General features: G+C 36.8%; 3 protein-coding genes and 1 long non-coding RNA gene across 5 annotated transcripts; 2 read left to right on the top strand and 2 right to left on the bottom strand.

The window, feature by feature from the left end:
* Window positions 1-60: 60 nt before the first annotated feature.
* Window positions 61-21,359, bottom strand: LOC123320182 (rhomboid-related protein 2-like). 2 transcript variants are annotated; one of them, XM_044907388.1, is made up of 6 exons: window positions 21,216-21,359; window positions 1,805-1,915; window positions 1,524-1,735; window positions 1,200-1,466; window positions 931-1,144; window positions 61-877 (listed from the first exon to the last, which is right to left on the bottom strand). In XM_044907388.1, exons 1-6 carry the CDS (start codon window positions 21,312-21,314, stop codon window positions 512-514), a joined length of 1,269 nt encoding a protein of 422 aa, XP_044763323.1. In that variant the 5' UTR covers window positions 21,315-21,359; the 3' UTR covers window positions 61-511. The 2 variants fall into 2 exon arrangements, with proteins under 2 accessions (XP_044763323.1, XP_044763324.1); XM_044907389.1 differs by lacking the exon at window positions 21,216-21,359 and adding an exon at window positions 2,033-2,207.
* On the top strand, window positions 2,579-11,861 carry LOC123320180 (Meckel syndrome type 1 protein). Its single transcript, XM_044907385.1, has 7 exons — window positions 2,579-3,089; window positions 3,436-3,691; window positions 3,777-3,949; window positions 4,023-4,248; window positions 4,315-4,615; window positions 11,272-11,513; window positions 11,569-11,861. Exons 1-7 carry the CDS (start codon window positions 3,010-3,012, stop codon window positions 11,809-11,811), a joined length of 1,521 nt encoding a protein of 506 aa, XP_044763320.1. The 5' UTR covers window positions 2,579-3,009; the 3' UTR covers window positions 11,812-11,861.
* Window positions 6,763-10,771, bottom strand: LOC123320185. The gene is made up of 2 exons (XR_006538708.1): window positions 9,698-10,771; window positions 6,763-8,419 (listed from the first exon to the last, which is right to left on the bottom strand). It is a non-coding gene; the product is annotated as an uncharacterized LOC123320185 (long non-coding RNA).
* Window positions 18,896-20,979, top strand: LOC123320184. Its single transcript, XM_044907391.1, has 2 exons — window positions 18,896-19,453; window positions 20,047-20,979. Exons 1-2 carry the CDS (start codon window positions 19,282-19,284, stop codon window positions 20,601-20,603), a joined length of 729 nt encoding a protein of 242 aa, XP_044763326.1. The 5' UTR covers window positions 18,896-19,281; the 3' UTR covers window positions 20,604-20,979.
* Window positions 21,360-21,519: the final 160 nt, after the last annotated feature.

Below are 21,519 nucleotides of genomic sequence, written 5' to 3'. Positions count from 1 at the left end.
GATCGAAACTTAGAAAATTAGAATTCGCAGAAGGTTCACTTTATTCAATTAAGAAAGTAATTAATTCTTCAAAAATATCTATTTAGTTTCTTGATACAAAGTGGACATGGTATGAAAATACACAATCAGATCAAAAAATTTAAAATCAAGTGATTCGAAATATCGATTTTCCAATAAAAAAAATAGACAAAATAATACTTTCACATATACCATACAGTAGAAAAGATAAAATTCGAGATAAACATTTGTAGATCATCATACAAAATATCTGAAAACACTGGAAAAATACTGTCTTATATAATACTCCTAAATAATATAAATATTCAAAAAATATAAATACCTCTGTTGTACTTGACAAAAAAAAATAGTTAAAAATACATAGGAAAAAACACAATACCCTAACGGAACCAGATCAAAAATTACAACGAAATTCATCAGACTTACACTTAAAAAAAATACACACACAAAAGTGCAGCTGCTATTCTATCACTCAAATCGTTGGATATCGATCCTAGTTGTAGCTGAACCCGTTCGGTTTACTCTGGTTGTTCTGATTTCCGTTCACCACATACATCTCGTAAGGGGGCCAAAAACTGGGCCACGCGAAATTCCAAATGATGGCCGTACCCATCAAGGAGAAGAAGATGATGAAAGAGGCCCACCAAATGACCCTTTCCCTCTGGGTAACCTCCAGGTTTCTCAGGACGTTGAGGCCGACCAGAAGCCCTGCCACAGCCCCGGCTAGATGGGCCACGTATCCTATATGTTGTCCGACGTCCAGTACGTATCTGTTGTATATGGCAGTGCCTACGTCGGCTGCTATCACGATAAGATAAACGAAGAGCTGGAGGCCTGGGTACGTCATCTCGTCCCAGTTCTGTGATGGAAAATAATCATTTGATTTGGATAGTCTCTCAAATGACGACTTACCATTAAAATGGTGGAAATATGAGCAGTAATCAGGGAGTAAACACCTCCGCTAGCACCGGCCAACCTTACAGTCGGATCAGTTATGGAAGTGGCTAAGGAACCAGCCAGAACTCCCGCAAAATACACAATGAGCACCCTCCACCATTTGTGCACCATCTCCAATGGTATTCCGAGGAGTATCTGCACCAGTAGATTTATCACTAGATGAAACGCCCTTAAAAAAGATTCATTGCAATACCGAAAGGAGCTAGAGTTACACTGTGACTTACCCTACATGAACAAACATATAGGTGATGAATCTCCAGGCTTGACTCCTTCGGTAAGGGCTGTAAATGAATAAATTGGCTATGGGACCTGACGTTGATTTCGTTGAATTTCTTTCAGCTGCCTCGTCCACACAAAAAAATATTATTTCTATCAACGATATAATGATCATTCCCACCGCTGGTGGATAACAGGTATATTCTTCTTCGTAAATACCATCAGTTACAGTTTCCGATGTTGGTCTCCTTGGTGGAATAGTCATCTGAATGAATCTGCGAAATTCGAATTGTACTACAGTCTAAACTTTGCGCAGATGGCTGACGTCTCACCTGTTCATGTACCTCCCGAAGGCAAACTCGAATTCGGGATTGTTTAACATTTCTACGAATTCATCGAAATCTATTTTTCTATTGTTATCGATATCGGCTAATTTGTGAATTTGTTTTACTACGTGTGATGGTATATCATGTTCGTATTCTGCACTCTCGATTAAATCCCGGAGCTCACATATATTTATCAGTCCATCCCTATCTTTGTCATACTGAAAGGAAGTAGATGTTAATAAGGATTTTTCGAAATATAAGTAGAAAAATGTTCACGTCTCTCTCACCTTCTCGAATATTGTTCTATAATATCTGTTTTGTTGATGGGATATTGGAACTTCTATTTGTTGATCCCCTGCACCAGACATCTTGCTCAGGTCTGGGTACATAACCAATTCCTAAAACGTTAAAAAAAATGCGTGAGTCACAACATTGTCGATAACACAATCATCAAGAAAACCGGTACTTAACACGTAAATAAATAAAAACCGTAAATATTAATTCTAACCTCTTACCTTTGTTTATTTTCGTTAGGGGTCACTGAACGGTCAAATTATATATAACGAAAGTCAGGTGAAATTGTCATTATTGTCGATTTTGGAACATTTTTCCAAATTTTCGTAATTGCTTAAATAGATCTGAAAAATATTGGGTCGAAAATCAAAATAAGGTCACAATCGGTAATGTCATCTAAATTGATAGTGTGAAGTTAGCGACCAGCTGACTGACTGACCTTGTATCTTTGATCAGTGGCGTAGAATGAAGCGGGTATCAAGCTACTGTTGATGTAGCTGTTCTATTGCTATTTACATAAGGTTTATACGGAAAACCAAAATATTAGGTCACGTTCGTTGATCAGGCCTTAAATTTCAGGTGATGTATAGGATTGTCATGGTGAAAAACGTTTTTTTCGATAGAAAGCTTTATTTTTGCAGATAATAGAACCTGGTTCGTTAACTTTAATGAGGTTTGTCATCTTGTCCCACAAAATCAAACTAAATGTTCTATGAGAAAAATGGTTGGAATTAAATAATTAATAGTCCATTTTTCACCTGTACTTGAAAAATTTATGTACGGCACTGGGAAAAATTACTTCGGCAGTTATGGGTAGCCAACTTCACGCTATTATTAGATTTTCCATAGAGTTGAAATCGTAGACAATTGTTTAATAGGTCTCTGGTTAAAATACAACACCTCTATGATCAATTCGAATAAAAATCGTTGCATTTCCCCCTTTTTCGTGTAATTCGTTGGTGAAAATTTAACAATTCTGATCTTATTTAATTCAATTACGTGTTCATCTTGGTGGAATACTCACCAAACAAATAGCCACTTCGAAAATGTGTCGGTTAATTAGTTAGTGAACATTTTGGTTTGTGAAATGCGGTTACCATGAAATTGTTGTGATTGACGAATTTTCGCCCCCATTTCTTCACGAAATCCGACATTTTGAAATAACTGAGCTACATTTCGAAGAAGAGTCATTAAGAAAATGCATCAGTTCCATCCAGCATCAAGCAAATATACAGGCATTTACAGGTGTTCTGATAACATTGATAATTTCAAAATACGGTGAGCATCTTTTCATCACATTTATTTGGATTTTGGAGTGTGGAATTAAACATGATTCCTTATGAATTCATAAAATTTGAGGAATTAGATTGATTGAGCTTCAACGAAACATGCAATCCCAGTCTAACATTTACATTTCACATGATTATACCTATCTTATAAAGTAAGCTCTTATTCTCTCGATGATTACTGTTTTGAGCTTATACTTGAGACTCTTTCAGAGATTAAAGAAGGAATTGAATCATGTATGTAAGCAAAATGCAAGCGAACTAAACTAAATCATTTGATAGATGTGGTAAAAAACAGGTGTAGATGTCGATGACGTAACATATTTTTCCTATTTCAGAGTCAGGATCAAAGAGATACCGGACCTGGGGCTGGCAACAGAATCCGACTTCCAGGATAATTGGGAAGTCAAGGAGTTCAAATGGCAGCAGAAGGTGTTCAACAATTTCGAAAAGCAGTTTTATGGCGAGGAACAGAATTGCGTTACGGACATTGAAAAACAGTACCACTCGATATTGAAGAATTCGGTTACATCCCCTGACGACAAGATGTTGTTCAGCTATGTGGACAATGATGGTTTCACCTATGAGATTGAGGTAAAATTTACATAAGTTATATTAATTTAATCTTCATTGTAAGGAAATGGGAGATATCATTTTGAGGCTTGCGATTTCTTTCTAGGATTCTTCAATAGTGAAGAGAAATTTTGAATCGAGAGGTGTGAGAGAAGATGCCCTTGATGAAGTTGTGGAAGTTGCCTCTGAATTCGATTACAAGGTTTTCTTGCAGCAGAGCATGGAGAACGTTGGAATATCTGAAGAAATTTCGAGCATGTACATTATGGCTGACATGGGGTATGTTAAAATCATCTTGTCTCACATTTTAAACTCAAAATTGAGGCTAACTTTCCGTTATTTGCGTTTTCAGAGAGTACGTTCAGGAAAATTGGGTCAAATTCGAACATGTTTTGTGCATGCTGAAGTATGATAAAGAAAAGAACGTTTTGAGAGTGTATCCGGACTTCTCCCCAGATATTCCTTATCATATGCAAGTTGTTGGGGATACAACTAAAAACTACTATTTTTTCATTGAGCATGCCTCTGAGGATATACCAGAAGATTTGGCCCAGATCGAAGAACAAATTTTCAAGAAGGTTCGTCAGTATTCTTATCACCTTTATACTTAAACTAGGCTTCATTGGTGGTTTTTTCCATTTCAGATTGCTGATTACAAAAAGTCCTTAAGAAGGACTGCTTTAACCAACGATTTCGAGCTTCCTTCTGTGAACAAATTGGAGGTACACATTTTCTTCGAAATAGTATCGGGTAGAGACTTCGAGTACGACAACATCTACGTCAAGTACTTCCTGGAGTTGCCCGAGAGGTGGTCGTGCAAGAATCCCGAACTGCTGGAAGGTCTGACCCAGACTTGTCGTTCGAAACGTGAGGCAGACGACCTGATTTTCGGACACGTCTTCGACTTGGTTCTGGAGTATGACATTCAGGATTTTGCTGACGTTGGTAAATACTTTGTGTACTGTGAGTGATATCTTTCGTTTTCGTTGAAAGGTAAGTGGCAAAAATGTGGTGCTTGGGTTGGCGAAGAGTTCCGAAATAGCTGAATTTCGTTTGAAGGAAAGGTGAACGAAAATTTTATTTATCACTAACCGCTCTACACATGAAATGATTCATTCAATTGACTGGAGAGACATTGAGCGAGCTTGTATCCCCTTGTCGATATATATAGTTACGGCTACACGTAGTGAGACGGATGAAGGAACGAATAATTGAAAATACTCGCTTACCAAATTGATAGTTTTCGTGCAATCAAAATGTTCTTTTTTTAGGACATTATCGAATAACCCCCCTTCGAGATTAATCGCGTAACATTATTGAAAACGCTTGTTATATGCATTTTCATAAGCAGTATTAAAGAGACTTTAAAATTAATTATGAAGCTTGACTGTTTTATAATCAATATTAAAGAAGCTTTAAACTTGATTATGAAACTGGCTTTTAAACTTGATTATGAAACTATAGAACTAGATAGATAGATAGAACTATAGAACTATAAATTTATTTTTAGACTAGGCTAATGTTTTTTTTTTTTTTTCATTTTTTTTTTTTTCTTTTCTAGTCTTAAGTTTTTCATTTTTAGTTCTTCCGTTTTTTTTTAGTTTTCACTTTTCTCTCTGTATTTTTAGGTTTTCTTGTACATATTTCTATGCAGAATAAAAAAATAAGTGATTAATTACATTCTTTCATTACTCCATTTACGTAATACTCAACCGAGTTTTGCGTAAGTGGTGTTGTAGTATTTGATTCGCAGACTGTCTTCTCAAAATCACTCTGCCTTCTATCAATTTCTTAATTTTTCTTGGATTGAATTCTAATTCACTCCAACTTGTGAATGTCTTTCGTTTGTTGTTGTATCTATTCGAACTATTTTCTTTGAGGTCACGTTTGTCTTCTTATTTCATTGTCTTTGGAATGCTTTACATCTACTTTCTAATACTTTTTCCTACCACCATAAGATAAGTCAAGAGAAGAAGAAGATGTTAAACCACCATAAGGATCAAGAAATATAATTCACACAAAGGATATTGAGGAACTGTTAGCGTGTCTTGAAATCATCTGAAAATGTTGATTGTTGTCTGTCGTTGTCAGGATATTGAATTAACATTATTGTGAGTTATTTGTGTTGCATGGTGTCTGTTGTCTTCAAAATAGCTAAATACCTCCGAGATGTATTTGATATATTTTCTGTGTTCTTCGTGTTCAGGGTTGATGTCAGTTTTTCTTCTATACCTAATATCTTCAAGATGTATTTGATGTCTTTTCTGGTTCGTTGGTGTTAAGGGTTGGTCCTCTATAATAAGGAATCATTTTCACTTGGCCAGATCTATTGAGATTGAAGGCCCCACACATATTTTACACTTTCACACATATTTCACACTTCCACACATATTTTACACTTTTCAGCAAACCTATGGAGATGTCTGGGTATTGTACTATTTTGGATGGTAGTATTGGAACAAAAAGTTATATGGAAATCTATACTGTTGCCAGTGAAACCATATGAATGATGACAGATGAAACCATGAAGAATAAATACCAAAAGAGGCGGCTTTTTATGTTAGTTGCATGCTTTTTTTGTTTTTTTTTGTTTGTTTTTTTTTTTTTCGTTTTTTTTTTGTTTGTTCTGCTTAGTACTGTTATTTAGTTTAAGTTTGACTTATACCTCTGATTGTAAGGTTTGTTTCTCTCATAAAGTTTTAACTAACACCTTTCTTGTTTTATTCTAGTTTGTAGTTACTAGTTTCTACATTTTATTTTATTTTTTTATTTCCTTTTTTTTTAATTTTTGTTTTTTTTTCTTTTCTAGTCTAAGTTTTTCATTTTTAGTTCTTCCGTTTTTTTTTAGTTTCCACTTTTCTCTCTGTATTTTTAGGTTTTCTTGTACATATTTCTATGCAGAATAAAGAAATAAGTGATTAATTACATTCTTTCATTACTCCATTTACGTAATACTCAACCGAGTTTTGCGTAAGTGGTGTCGTAGTACCACTACCACTTCGCAGACTGTCTTCTCGTAATCACTCTGGTTTCTATCAATTTCTCAATTTTTCTTGGATTGAATTCTAATTCACTCCAACTTGTGAATGTCGTTCGTTTGTTGTTGTATCTATTCGAACTATTTTCTTCGAGATCACGTTTGTCTTCTTATTTCATTGTCTTTGGAATGCTTTACATCTACTTTCTAATACTTTTTCCTACCACCATAAGATGAGTCAAGAGAAGAAGAAGATGTTAAACCACCATAAGGATCAAGAAATATAATTCACACAAAGGATATTGAGGAACTGTTAGCGTGTCTTGAAATCGTCTGAAAATGTTGATTGTTGTCTGTCGTTGTCAGGATCCTGAATTAACATTATTGTGAGTTATTTGTGTTGCATGGTATCTGTTGTCTTCAAAATAGCTAAATACCTCCGAGATGTATTTGATTTATTTTCTGTGTTCTTTGTGTTCAGGGTTGATGTCAGTTTTTCTTCTATACCTAATATCTTCAAGATGTATTTGACGTCTTTTCTGGTTCGTTGGTGTTAAGGGTTGGTCCTCTATAACATGGAATCATTTTCACTTGGCCAGATCTATTGAGATTGAAGGCCCCACACATATTTTACACTTTCACACATATTTCACACTTCCACACATATTTTACACTTTTCAGCAAACCTATGGAGATGTCTGGGTATTGTACTATTTTGGATGGTAGTATTGGAACAAAAAGTTATATGGAAATATATACTGTTGCCAGTGAAACCATATGAATGATGATGACAGATGAAACCATGAAGAATAAATACCAAAAGAGGCGGCTTTTTATGTTAGTTGCATGCTTTTTTTTTTTTTTTTTCGTTTTTTTTTGTTTGTTTTTTTTTCGTCTTTTTTTTGTTTGTTCTGCTTAGCACTGTTATTTAGTTTAAGTTCGACTAATACCTCTGATTGTAAGGTTTGTTTCTCTCATAAAGTTTTAACTAACACCTTTCTTGTTTTATTCTAGTTTGTAGTTACTAGTTTCTACTTCTTTTTATTTTATTTTATTTTTTTTTATTTCCTTTTTTTTAATTTTTGTTTTTTTTTCTTTTCTAGTCTAAGTTTTTCATTTTTAGTTCTTCCGTTTTTTTTAGTTTTCACTTTTCTCTCTGTATTTTTAGGTTTTCTTGTACATATTTCTATGCAGAATAAAGAAATAAGTGATTAATTACATTCTTTCATTACTCCATTTACGTAATACTCAACCGAGTTTTGCGTAAGTGGTGTCGTAGTATTTGATTCGCAGACTGTCTTCTCGTAATCACTCTGGCTTCTATCAATTTCTTAATTTTTCTTGGATTGAATTCTAATTCACTCCAACTTGTGAATGTCTTTCGTTTGTTGTTGTATCTATTCGAACTATTTTCTTTAAGATCACGTTTGTCTTCTTATTTCATTGTCTTTGGAATGCTTTACATCTACTTTCTAATTCTTTTTCCTACCACCATAAGATGAGTCAAGAGAAGAAGAAGATGTTAAACCACCATAAGGATCAAGAAATATAATTCACACAAAGGATATTGAGGAACTGTTAGCGTGTCTTGAAATCGTCTGAAAATGTTGATTGTTGTCTGTCGTTGTCAGGATCCTGAATTAACATTATTGTGAGTTATTTGTGTTGCATGGTATCTGTTGTCTTCAAAATAGCTAAATACCTCCGAGATGTATTTGATTTATTTTCTGTGTTCTTTGTGTTCAGGGTTGATGTCAGTTTTTCTTCTATACCTAATATCTTCAAGATGTATTTGACGTCTTTTCTGATTCGTTGGTGTTAAGGGTTGGTCCTCTATAACATGGAATCATTTTCACTTGGCCAGATCTATTGAGATTGAAGGTCCCACACATATTTTACACTTTCACACATATTTCACACTTCCACACATATTTCACACTTCCACACATATTTTACACTTTTCAGCAAACCTATGGAGATGTCTGGGTATTGTACTATTTTGGATGGTAGTATTGGACCAAAAAGTTATATGGAAATCTATACTGTTGCCAGTGAAACCATATGAATGATGATGACAGATGAAACCATGAAGAATAAATACCAAAAGAGGCGGCTTTTTATGTTAGTTGCATGCTTTTTTTTTTTTTTCGTTTTTTTTTGTTTGTTTTTTTTTCGTCTTTTTTTTGTTTGTTCTGCTTAGCACTGTTATTTAGTTTAAGTTCGACTAATACCTCTGATTGTAAGGTTTGTTTCTCTCATAAAGTTTTAACTAACACCTTTCTTGTTTTATTCTAGTTTGTAGTTACTAGTTTCTACTTCTTTTTATTTTATTTTATTTTTTTTTATTTCCTTTTTTTTAATTTTTGTTTTTTTTTCTTTTCTAGTCTAAGTTTTTCATTTTTAGTTCTTCCGTTTTTTTTTAGTTTCCACTTTTCTCTCTGTATTTTTAGGTTTTCTTGTACATATTTCTATGCAGAATAAAGAAATAAGTGATTAATTACATTCTTTCATTACTCCATTTACGTAATACTCAACCGAGTTTTGCGTAAGTGGTGTCGTAGTACCACTACCACTTCGCAGACTGTCTTCTCGTAATCACTCTGGTTTCTATCAATTTCTCAATTTTTCTTGGATTGAATTCTAATTCACTCCAACTTGTGAATGTCTTTCGTTTGTTGTTGTATCTATTCGAACTATTTTCTTTGAGGTCACGTTTGTCTTCTTATTTCATTGTCTTTGGAATGCTTTACATCTACTTTCTAATACTTTTTCCTACCACCATAAGATGAGTCAAGAGAAGAAGAAGATGTTAAACCACCATAAGGATCAAGAAATATAATTCACACAAAGGATATTGAGGAACTATTAGCGTGTCTTGAAATCATCTGAAAACGTTGATTGTTGTCTGTCGTTGTCAGGATCCTGAATTAACATTATTGTGAGTTATTTGTGTTGCATGGTGTCTGTTGTCTTCAAAATAGCTAAATACCTCCGTGATGTATTTGATTTATTTTCTGTGTTCAGGGTTGATGTCAGTTTTTCTTCTATACCTAATATCTTCAAGATGTATTTGACGTCTTTTCTGGTTCGTTGGTGTTAAGGGTTGGTCCTCTATAATATGGAATCATTTTCACTTGGCCAGATCTATTGAGATTGAAGGCCCCACACATATTTTACACTTTCACACATATTTCACACTTCCACACATATTTTACACTTTTCAGCAAACCTATGGAGATGTCTGGGTATTGTACTATTTTGGATGGTAGTATTGGAACAAAAAGTTATATGGAAATGGATATTGTTGCTACCAAAACCAAATGGATAATGATTATAGACGAAACCACGAAGAAGAACTTCCTAAGGAGGCTGCACTTGAATTTCTTTTGTTTTTGTTTTATTTTATTTTATTTTTTTTTGCCTTTTTCTGTATTTTATTATTTAGTTATAAGTTTTCTTCATTTTCTTTTAAATTTCTTCTGTAAATATTCGATATCGTTAAACTGGGTATCTGCACCTTTTTTGCCCTTCATTTATATATCAAGACGTAAAACTGATTTAAAAGTGAATTTCAATGCTTCTGAATATTGGGGGTTATTTAACAGGCTTCATACGATAACCAACTAAAATTTATTTGTTCATTATGTACAGAGAGTAAAATCATTAGCAAAGTATACTTTGCAACAGTTGTATGTATTTGGAGTGGTATTCACCCATTAAACTGCGGCTAATTAACGCCAAAGTTGAACAACATACGTACAAACTGCACCTCCACCATTGTGTGTTGTAGATTTCATTAAAATTTCACATCACATTTGGTTACAAAATACAAATCTTCAACATTTAAATTTTGGTTGGTTATCAAAAAGTCGCAGCAGAAAATGCTGAAATATTGGGTATAAAACTGAAACATGAACTGAACTGAACAAAAAAATCAATCCCACCATAATTTGTGAACTTCAAGAACAACATAAAATTTAAGATTTGGAAGTCTGCTCTTTCACACTGAAAACTAGATAGGGGTTGGGGGGATAGGGATAAGAGTGCTGACGTACTAATACGATTCAGATGCACTATAAAATCAGAAAAATTTGAAATCTCTTTTAAATCTAATAGAATTCAGTGTACAGATGTACACAGTGTACAGATTGAGATAACTTTCACAGAAGTTGTGCAAAGTTACACTTTAGTGGTGCACAGTTTTACGGTAATTGAATATATTGCTTCTACATACTGTTACTTTAATTTTCTGCGACTCTCATACTTAACAATATCGCGATACGCGACCAATAGCGACTCTCATACTTAACAACATCGCGATACGCGACCAATGGCGACTCTCATACTTAACAATATCGCGATACCCAACCAATATAGCATGAAAAATGCCAATATCGCACTCGTGTAATTTCTGACTCGAGAATTCGTTGGGAACAAGCTCATTTGTCTCACAGTTAATGTATCTATTGTAATACATGATATAATCTGCAGTCTAAACATCGACTATCTTCTAGGCTTTTATATAATGAGTTGCAGCGTTTGTAACTCAAGAAATATCGATGAGACAGCTTGGGGCATACGCTTGGGGTTAGTCAAGATACGATTGAATGTTGTCTGTTCGCAGGTTTTCCTGAATTCCCCTACATATACTTCGAAATCGTGTCCAGGGGGTCCTGGGACCGATACAGGTGCGAAGGACTGACCTACCGCTGCCTACCCATAGCCAAACCCGGATTTTACGAATACTCCCTACCGTGTTTCCGACTTACTGAAGGGGTGACAAGCGAACTGAGACGCTTTTTCGTAGGCGACTGTTCCAATTACAACGATATCACGTGGATTGGCCTTCCGAAGTCTCTAGATTCGGTATAAAATAATGCATTCGGAATCTAATGGCGTATTAATAATTTTTTTTTTTCAGGACAGCGTATTCAACAAATACGGCGTTCGCACCGTGGGTACCGGTAGCCTGACAGTGAGGATGAACGTCGTTCACCAGTCTCAAGCTTTCCTGGCCAAGTACAACGAGGCGGACGTGATTAAGAGTAAGGAAAAGTTTATATTCGAGAAACTGAACTCTTCGTCGCTCGTCAAGAGCGTGGAACAAGTGTTGGAGGCTTTTAAGAGGGCCAGGAGGAACATGATCCAAGCGAGAAAGATGTAGGCATTAAAAATGGTGGAGGGTAGATTTATATAAAGATGTTTTCGAGAAAATTTCGTTTCTCTCAACCTGTTACCAATATTTCCTCTATGTCGATGGATTATATGCTAGTAGAGACTGCGCATTATCCACAACTATGAAAAGTTTTTCAAATATCTCGTCTCGTTTTCGATAATATGTTTCCAATAAAATATTACTCACTAAGGCTACTTCCGACATTTCAGTATTGCTCGATAGATTGCAAATCTGGATTGTAAAAATGGCACTAAGACCCGTTTGCACCAAACGCACTTAGTGTTAAGTGTCCCTTAAAATGAACCCTTAACTTAAATTACGTTGCACCAACTGTTAAGTAACATTTAAATAGCTAAAGCTAGCCTTAAATTTGAGCGCTCCTGTAATGACCACTTAGGTATTTAAGGACGGGATTCTAACCTAAAATAATTTGTTGAACCTTTCATTTGACAATCCATTTCATTATCAATAATAATGCTAATTCAGCAACAAAAAGTTTTCACTCTTTGATAATGTACTAGTTTACTGGACACTGACTGATGGGACAATAAAGTTAGGTTAATGAAATGACAACGATCATCGGCAACCAGCCAACCAATGAAATGGCTGTATTGGACTAGGATGAAGTTGCGCCAAAATAAAAAACTGAAATATCACTAGATATCAAAACTTAAGGGCCCCTTACTTAAGATTCTGTTAAGCCGCAGTCGTGCAACTGGAAATAAAATTAAGCGTCCATTAACTTTAAGCTACGCGTAGTTAAGTGCTTATTTTAAGGGGGATTGGTGCAAACAGGCCTAAATTAAGCTTCAAGCTTAAGGAATTTTATTATAAAACTGAACGTTATTTTAATGGCTGAAAACTAAGGTATCTTGCCTTTTCATATCCTAGGGCAGTTATGAAAGGACCTCATTTTTAGAAACAGTAACAGATGAGTCGTTTTAGGGGAAGCATGAGCCCTTACTCATTTTTTACCAATTCTGATTAATGATTTCAGCCGAAATAGTCTCGCCCAAATTCTAGCCATGTGCGACATCTATCCTCTGAATTTCACAATATCGCTTGCCCTTTATCATTATTTAACATAACCTATAATGATAAATCGCAAGTAGAGATAGTGTGGAATTTGGGGTATAGATGGCACGTCCACCAAATCGAAAAGTTGACGCATTTTTAACAATTTGCGCACTTTCTGTGTTGCAAAATTTCTTTTCCGGGAGAATTTTCATCGAGGATTATTCAACCATTCGGATTATTTGCGGTTTTTTGAAGTTGACAGATGTCGAACTGTCAGATTTGAAGTATTCTTTGACAGAAGTAGAGATTCCTCCATCCTGGTAAATAAGAGTGGCGGTTTCTTTCCCTAGCGTGTTGATTTTCAATCCAAATCGATGTAATTTACACCTTTTTCACTAGAAAATGGTGTCAGGTTTTATTTTTTCAATCATAGAACGTCATATGTGTCACTTTGGCGCCATCTAACATCAGGCACTATATATCGTTCTCTCGTATTGCGTAACATTCCCTCGATGAAGGAAATCCGATCGGATCTCGGCTTTTCATTAACATTTCGCAAGGCAACGAAAATAGAAATGATTCATATTTGAATAATTCATTCCGTTATCCGCCGCGGTGACCTAGAGGGGCGCTCTCTGATCGGCGATTCGGTGAATTCATCCGAATCGCTGCTCTATTTATGTTTTTGTTTTGATATCGCGCCTCGAAAAATGTTGATACAATCGCGAGATTAATGACATTTCGCTTATGAATAGGTGGGTAATTAGGGGGAGAAACGCGGCAACGTTGGATGGAAGCTTGGCAAGTTTGGCCAGATCGATAATGTGAAAGTGTGGACCGCGGTAAGATCGGATTTGGTCGCGTCGGATCGAGTGAACCCGTACGAGTCGGATTACAGGGATTATAATTTCTTCAGAAAAAAAAAAATGTTCCTCAAGACCCAGAAACCCATAAGAAGTTTTTTGAGATGTCATAATCTATGATACAAGGGCGAGTCAGTTGAAACTTCCTCAAGACCGAACGGTTGCGCGCAGATGGATGAAATTCTCAGATTTATGACTAGAAGAGTTGCTCTGTCAGAATATGTATCACATTTAAATCTACGATGATTTTCCTGGAAGAAAAACTACTCGCAAGTTGACCTTCGAAAAATTCTCAAGAAGATGGGGTCAGTTAAAAATTCCTCAAGACCGAACAGTTGCACCGAAATGGATGAAATTCTCAAATTTATAACTAGAAGAGTTGCTCTTTCAGAATATGTATCGCATTTAAATCTACGGTGATTTTCCTGGAAGAAAAACTACTCGCAAGTTGACCTTCGAAAAATTCTCAAGAAGATGGGGTCAGTTAAAAATTCCTCAAGACCGAACAGTTGCACCGAAATGGATGAAATTCTCAGATTTATGACTAGAAGAGTTGCTCTGTCAGAATATGTATCACATTTAGATCTATGATGATTTTCCTGGAAGAAAAACTACTCGCAAGTTGACCTTCGAAAAGTTCCTAAAACGATGGAGTCAGTAAAATTTCCTCAAGACCGAACAGTTGCGCCGAAATGGATGAAATTCTCAGATTTATGACTAGAAGAGTTGCTCTTTCAGAATATGTATCACATTTAGATCTACGATGATTTTCCCGGAAGAAAAACTACTCGCAAGTTGACCTTCGAAAAGTTCCTAAAATGTTGGAGTCAGTAAAATTTCCTCAAGACCTAACGGTTGCGCCGAAATGGATGAAATTCTCAGATTTATTACTAGAAGAGTTGCTCTGTCAGAATATGTATCACATTTAGATCTACGATGATTTTCCTGGAAGAAAAACTACTCGCAAGCTGACCTTCGAAAAGTTCCTAAAACGATGGAGTCAGTAAAATTTCCTCAAGACCGAACGGTTGCGCCGAAATGGATGAAATTCTCAGATTTATGACTAGAAGAGTTGCTCTGTCAGAATATGTATCACATTTAAATCTACGATGATTTTCCTGGAAGAAAAACTATTCGCAAGTTGACCTTCGAAAAGTTCCTAAAATTATGGAGTCAGTAAAATTTCCTCAAGACCGAACGGTTGCGCCGAAATGGATGAAATTCTCAGATTTATGACTAGAAGAGTTGGTTTTCCAGAATATGTATCACATTTAGATCTACGATGATTTTCCTGGAAGAAAAACTACTCGCAAGTTGACCTTCGAAAAGTTCCTAAAATTATGGAGTCAGTAAAATTTTCTCAAGACCGAATGGTTGCGCCGAAATGGATGAAATTCTCAGATTTATGACTAGAAGAGTTGCTCTGTCAGAATATGTATCACATTTAAATCTACGATGATTTTCCTGGAAGAAAAACCACTCGCAAGTTGACCTTCGAAAAGTTCCAAAAATGTTGGAGTTAGTAAAATTTCCTCAAGACCGAACGGTTGCGCCGAAATGGATGAAATTCTCAGATTTATGACTAGAAGAGTTGCTCTGTCAGAATATGTATCACATTTAGATCTACGATGATTTTCCTGGAAGAAAAACCACTCGCAAGTTGACCTTCGAAAAGTTCCAAAAATGTTGGAGTTAGTAAAATTTTCTCAAGACCGAATGGTTGCGCCGAAATGGATGAAATTCTCAGATATATGACTAGAAGAGTTGCTCTGTCAGAATATGTATCACATTTAGATCTACGATGATTTTCCTGGAAGAAAAACTACTCGCAAGTTGACCTTCGAAAAGTTCCTAAAATGTTGGAGTTAGTAAAATTTCCTCAAGACCGAACGGTTGCGCCGAAATGGATGAAATTCTCAGATTTATGACTAGAAGAATTGGTTTTCCAGAATATGTATCACATTTAGATCTACGATGATTTTCCTGGAAGAAAAATTACTCGCAAGTTGACCTTCGAAAAGTTCCTGAAATGTTGGAGTCAGTAAAATTTCCTCAAGACCGAACGGTTGCGCCGAAATGGATGAAATTCTCAGATATATGACTAGAAGAGTTGCTCTGTCAGAATATGTATCACATTTAGATCTACGATGATTTTCCTGGAAGAAAAACTACTCGCAAGTTGACCTTCGAAAAGTTCCTAAAATGTTGGAGTTAGTAAAATTTCCTCAAGACCGAACGGTTGCGCCGAAATGGATGAAATTCTCAGATTTATGACTAGAAGAGTTGCTCTGTCAGAATATGTATCACATTTAAATCTACGATGATTTTCCTGGAAGAAAAACTATTCGCAAGTTGACCTTCGAAAAGTTCCTAAAATTATGGAGTCAGTAAAATTTCCTCAAGACCGAACGGTTGCGCCGAAATGGATGAAATTCTCAGATTTATGACTAGAAGAGTTGGTTTTCCAGAATATGTATCACATTTAGATCTACGATGATTTTCCTGGAAGAAAAACTACTCGCAAGTTGACCTTCGAAAAGTTCCTAAAATTATGGAGTCAGTAAAATTTTCTCAAGACCGAATGGTTGCGCCGAAATGGATGAAATTCTCAGATTTATGACTAGAAGAGTTGCTCTGTCAGAATATGTATCACATTTAAATCTACGATGATTTTCCTGGAAGAAAAACCACTCGCAAGTTGACCTTCGAAAAGTTCCAAAAATGTTGGAGTTAGTAAAATTTCCTCAAGACCGAACGGTTGCGCCGAAATGGATGAAATTCTCAGATTTATGACTAGAAGAGTTGCTCTGTCAGAATATGTATCACATTTAAATCTACGATGATTTTCCTGGAAGAAAAACTACTCGCAAGTTGACCTTCGAAAAGTTCCTAAAATTATGGAGTCAGTAAAATTTCCTCAAGACCGAACGGTTGCGCCGAAATGGATGAAATTCTCAGATTTATGACTAGAAGAATTGGTTTTCCAGAATATGTATCACATTTAGATCTACGATGATTTTCCTGGAAGAAAAATTACTCGCAAGTTGACCTTCGAAAAGTTCCTGAAATGTTGGAGTCAGTAAAATTTCCTCAAGACCGAACGGTTGCGCCGAAATGGATGAAATTCTCAGATATATGACTAGAAGAGTTGCTCTGTCAGAATATGTATCACATTTAGATCTACGATGATTTTCCTGGAAGAAAAACTACTCGCAAGTTGACCTTCGAAAAGTTCCTAAAATGTTGGAGTCAGTAAAATTTCCTCAAGACCGAACGGTTGCGCCGAAATGGATGAAATTTTCAGATTTATGACTAGAAGAGTTGCTTTTCCAGAATATGTATCTCTTCGCAATTCCAAATATAAATTTATGGCCTGCCTCAAAAACACTCCTGGAACCGCCACTGCTGCTACAACAACATTATTTTTCTGTGGTGATTTTCTCCCAAAAATTTCACTATCCGAGTAGGATACAATTATTCATCATCATTCATATTCCTGTACTTCATCAATCTTAACATGGAATATGAACGTCGTATCAAAATGTATTCAACGTTGCCAGACGTTCCTCCCCTCCAACGAGCCGTCACAGGAACTGAAGCAGCTACAGATAAACGCGGCAACGCCGGTTACAACTTAGCAACGTTGTACGATGATGATAAATTGTGTTCCAGTGCGGTTTCTCGCAACTTTTTTCTTCCTTTACTTGCCGAACGAAAACGAAACGTGGCGTAGGATGCGAAACGGAGGTTTCTGCTTCATTGGGTTCGTAGGTACCCATTGTTTGTCGACGTTTCAGGTAGAAATTTCTCGATTTTAAAGGGATCCCTTTTTCGCTTTACTATAGAACGAAATATCTATACCTTGTCCTTGTGCATTGTGAGATCCGTTAGAGTATGGAATTTTAAGGTCTTCGGGAATTCACGCCGCTTTTGAGCTGTTTATAGACGGAGAGGAGAAAAATTGGTATATTTTAACGTCTTCGCTTATAGGCGCCAGTTATGGGCCCTCTTATATTAATAAAATTATCACGAAAGCCTTTTCGAGGGACGTAGATTCAGAATCCGTACATTTTTTTTTCTGTGAGGCAGTTGTTAGTTAGTAGGCAGTTTGTTTACATCGGTTGGTGTTGGGTTTTCATGAAGCCATCGTGCTTGTAGAAGGCAGTGCCGATCTACTTTTAATCTTGTTGTCACTTCTTAGCCTACGACAGGTACCAACAGCATTCGTTACGGCGTCGTGTATTTAGACTCGGCTATGAGTACACGTCGGAGGATAAAAGGGAAGGCACCAAGCCACCATCAATATCAGGCTCTTTGTTTCTGTAACAACTGTTAACATAAATCAGATACAATTTTCTGGCCCGAGTCAATGACATGCACCTGCTGTTTAACGTCCAACGCTCGCAGTCGATATGTTTATGTTATCTCGAAATGCAGTGTGCGTTCGACTCGAACAGAGATCATTATAATTAAAATGGGTGTACACAATCCATAAATTCGGATCTGCGGGAGTTCAAGGACTAGTCGGGGCTTTTAAGAAGCGTGTCGCATGCTATATGCGCCTATATTTATGCATCGCATTCGCAGTCGTCCCATAAGATTGGAATATTGTTGAATCTGTTAAAAATCGACATCCTCTCGTTTTTCCGAGGGCTGTCGGCGGTCCAGCGTATCGATTTTCGCGTTATCGCGTGAATGGGAACTGGCAGGATCGGGCGTCACGTGACTTTAGACGTTTTAATAGACGCGCAAGAAAATTCTGATTCATACGTCGGTCGTCCGTCCTTGCCCGACCAACAATCGTAGTAATTGCGATGTTTTTCGATGCACAACACTTGGAGGCCGTATGAAATCCAGTAGGATTGCGCATAAACGACGGAACTGTTATCGGCCTCATCCAGAAGATGTTGGAAGCGTCAAAAATTTACGGAAACCCGAAAAATTGTTACATACTGCCGTCTGTGGATCACTTTTTGACGTGTATCAGCCGGCAACACAGCCGAACTGAAAATATGACAGATGTGTAATGTCAAACATTGATCATTGAAATTCAGCATGATTTGGGAGTTTATAGGTAGAGAGTCTAGCTTGAAAAGACAGACAAATACTTGTAATGGTGGCAATCCGCAAACAATATGTGACCGTCGGTCAATTTATATGTAATTGTTCTATGGGTCAGCGTTCATTCCATAGACTAATGAATAGAATTTATTGTTAGTCAATGATTTATTCCAAATACCAAACATAATTTCGAGGTCTTAATGATTTTGCGAGTACCCTATCGATCGTACTTACTGCCAAGCCTACAGAGAAATATTACAATCCGCGATTTACTGATAATATAAGCAAAGTCTGACAGTCTCCGTTGGTAGTAGTAGAATTCTCGATAACCTTGACTGGAGCCGGTCAAGCTACGAGCGGCACAGCGTTGCCGCTCGAGTTTACTCCTAACCCACGTTACAAATGGAGGGGTGGCCACAACCAGCGACCATGCAAGAGCGGCAGCTGAGCGTTCCCAGTTTTGAGTCGCTCACGACAGAGCGCGTTCGACAATTACTACTCGATTATTGTATGCAAGATGACCGGGACTGGAAGAAGGTTGAGGAAACTGTCCGAGAGGGAATACCAAATTCTGATCTCGAACGTCGAGTGTCGGCCATGTTTGTGGAACGACGAACACGTCGACTTCAAGAACGGCAATATCACGAGGAAGCAATGGGACGAGGTTGGGGAGTCCTTGAATTTGCCAGGTGAATATATTTTATTTTTCGAATCAACACAGTCGGTATTTGCCGTTTAACCTAAATCTCAGTCAAGGTCATCCCTGTCATTCTTGTCGGAGTACTAAGCAACCATAGATTAATAAAACAACTCTTTCTGTTTCAAATTTTGTTTTGTGACAGAAGTATTCGATTTATTTCAAGACATTTTTCCATTGAAAGAGGCGTGAGATCTGTTATGATCTCCAGTGTCCTAGATGAGCAAGTTTTCATAGCCTCGTACTGTTCTGACTTGTCTTGGCATGCCAGGAAATTGCCCCACAATTATGCCTTACATTCATCGCAGTATATTTGGGTTGCATCCCCAAGTTTTACTACCCAGACTTTCTATACGACATCAAGACCTTTATTGCTTTGCTAGTGCAAATCCGAGAAGCTTGGTACCTAGAGCTACTCCTAGTCTCCCACTCTATGATGTATCTATGTTGGCAGACGGATAACTGTGGTCTTGGTTGCCTTCAGTTTCAAGATCAGTTTTTCGCCCCTACATACGATAGATGTTCAAGAATCTCAAGTCGAATTTTCGAATTAAAAAGATAAAAAACCACCGTCGGTTGTTACAGGGGAGGAATGCAAGAAGAAATGGAAGAACCTGAAGGACACGTTCAGGAAGAAGGTGAACCTAATGGCGTCCAAACCCGGAGCTTCGCAGAGAAAATGGAAATACTCCGACCGGATGGAGTTCGCCAGGCAGGTGATTACGCCCGGTCATTCTTCGGAAAATTTCGAATTTCCACCGATCAAAGAGGAGGATTCCACGGACTCCGAGATGACCTTCGAGGATAACAGCTTGCAGCAGGATACCAAGTCGTCGTTTCCCGAGGAGGATGATGAGGGGTACGACCAGAACCAAGGGAGTGCTGGGAGGAAGAGGGAGAGAGAAGAGGAGTTTTTGGAGGAGGATAGACTGATGGAAACGCCTTTGAAGGCTGTGAAACTGATGGAGAGTGACATGAGTGACGACCATCATTTTTTCCTGAGCTTACTCCCGTACGTTTCTCGATTAGACGATCTGGAGAAGTTAGAGCTAAGGGCTAAAATACAGACTTGCGTTTTCGAGGCGGTCAGGGACCATGAGGCGAAGAAGAAGAAAAAACAGTACTACCAACAGTCGCCTTGAGAGAATAGTTACTCAACTCGATGTTCAGTGATTAAAAACATGACTGGAATACCAAGGTGAAGAACCAAAATATATTTTATATAATATAATACCTATGGGAATATTTTAACATAAGAAAGTTCATCCATAGATGAACTAATCAGGATCCTGTTCCATATTGACGAAAAATTTATGTGCCCAGCGATCATCGAAACTGTGATTTCAATTTATGAACGGACATAGAAGCAAATAAGTTGTATTTGCTGGAGAATAAGTTGAGCAGTGTGAATTTAAATGAATGTTTTAGGAATTGGATAATATTGTTGATTAATCGATAAAAACATCCATTTATCACTGTCGCAGAACAATAATTATAAATACAGTTTTTATTTTGGGATTTTTATCTTATCTCAATGTCATTTAATTATTGTGCATACCTACCTAGAGTTTAAAATCCCTGTATTCCTCATCCTATAATACGTAGGTAGCAACGTAAAAGGAAGAATTTCACTGGTAAATTATTTATTTGGCCAAGTTTATTCTAATGATATACTGAGATGGAGTCCAAGCAATTAAATGGGAAACATCAGAATTCTAAATGAATGAAAAAACCATACATATTTATATTTTTACCGTTTCTCCGACGCGTTCGATATTTATTTTCTTGAGAATCAGCAAGCCTCTCCCATCCTTCTCCAATTCACCAGGACAGAACGTGGAAACGGTCGACATATGTGGATTAAAGCACGTTAAATCTAGGAGGAAGAAGGACTGAAATTGTATATAGATTTTACATCGGGCTGTGTGTCACCAAAAAGATATGAAACTGAAAAAAAAGTAGGGTCTGTGCTGTGTTTATTTACAAAATACAGGGCGGCAAATGCTATCGAACACTCGAAAGAGAGGACCGATAGCGATTAGAGAGAGAGGGGGCATT

Source organism: Coccinella septempunctata, chromosome 9 (genome assembly GCF_907165205.1).
Source record: "Coccinella septempunctata chromosome 9, icCocSept1.1, whole genome shotgun sequence".
NCBI lineage: Eukaryota > Metazoa > Arthropoda > Insecta > Coleoptera > Coccinellidae > Coccinella > Coccinella septempunctata.
The sequence above is the reverse complement of the archived record's forward strand: the minus strand, read 5'-3'. Positions and strand labels throughout refer to the sequence as shown.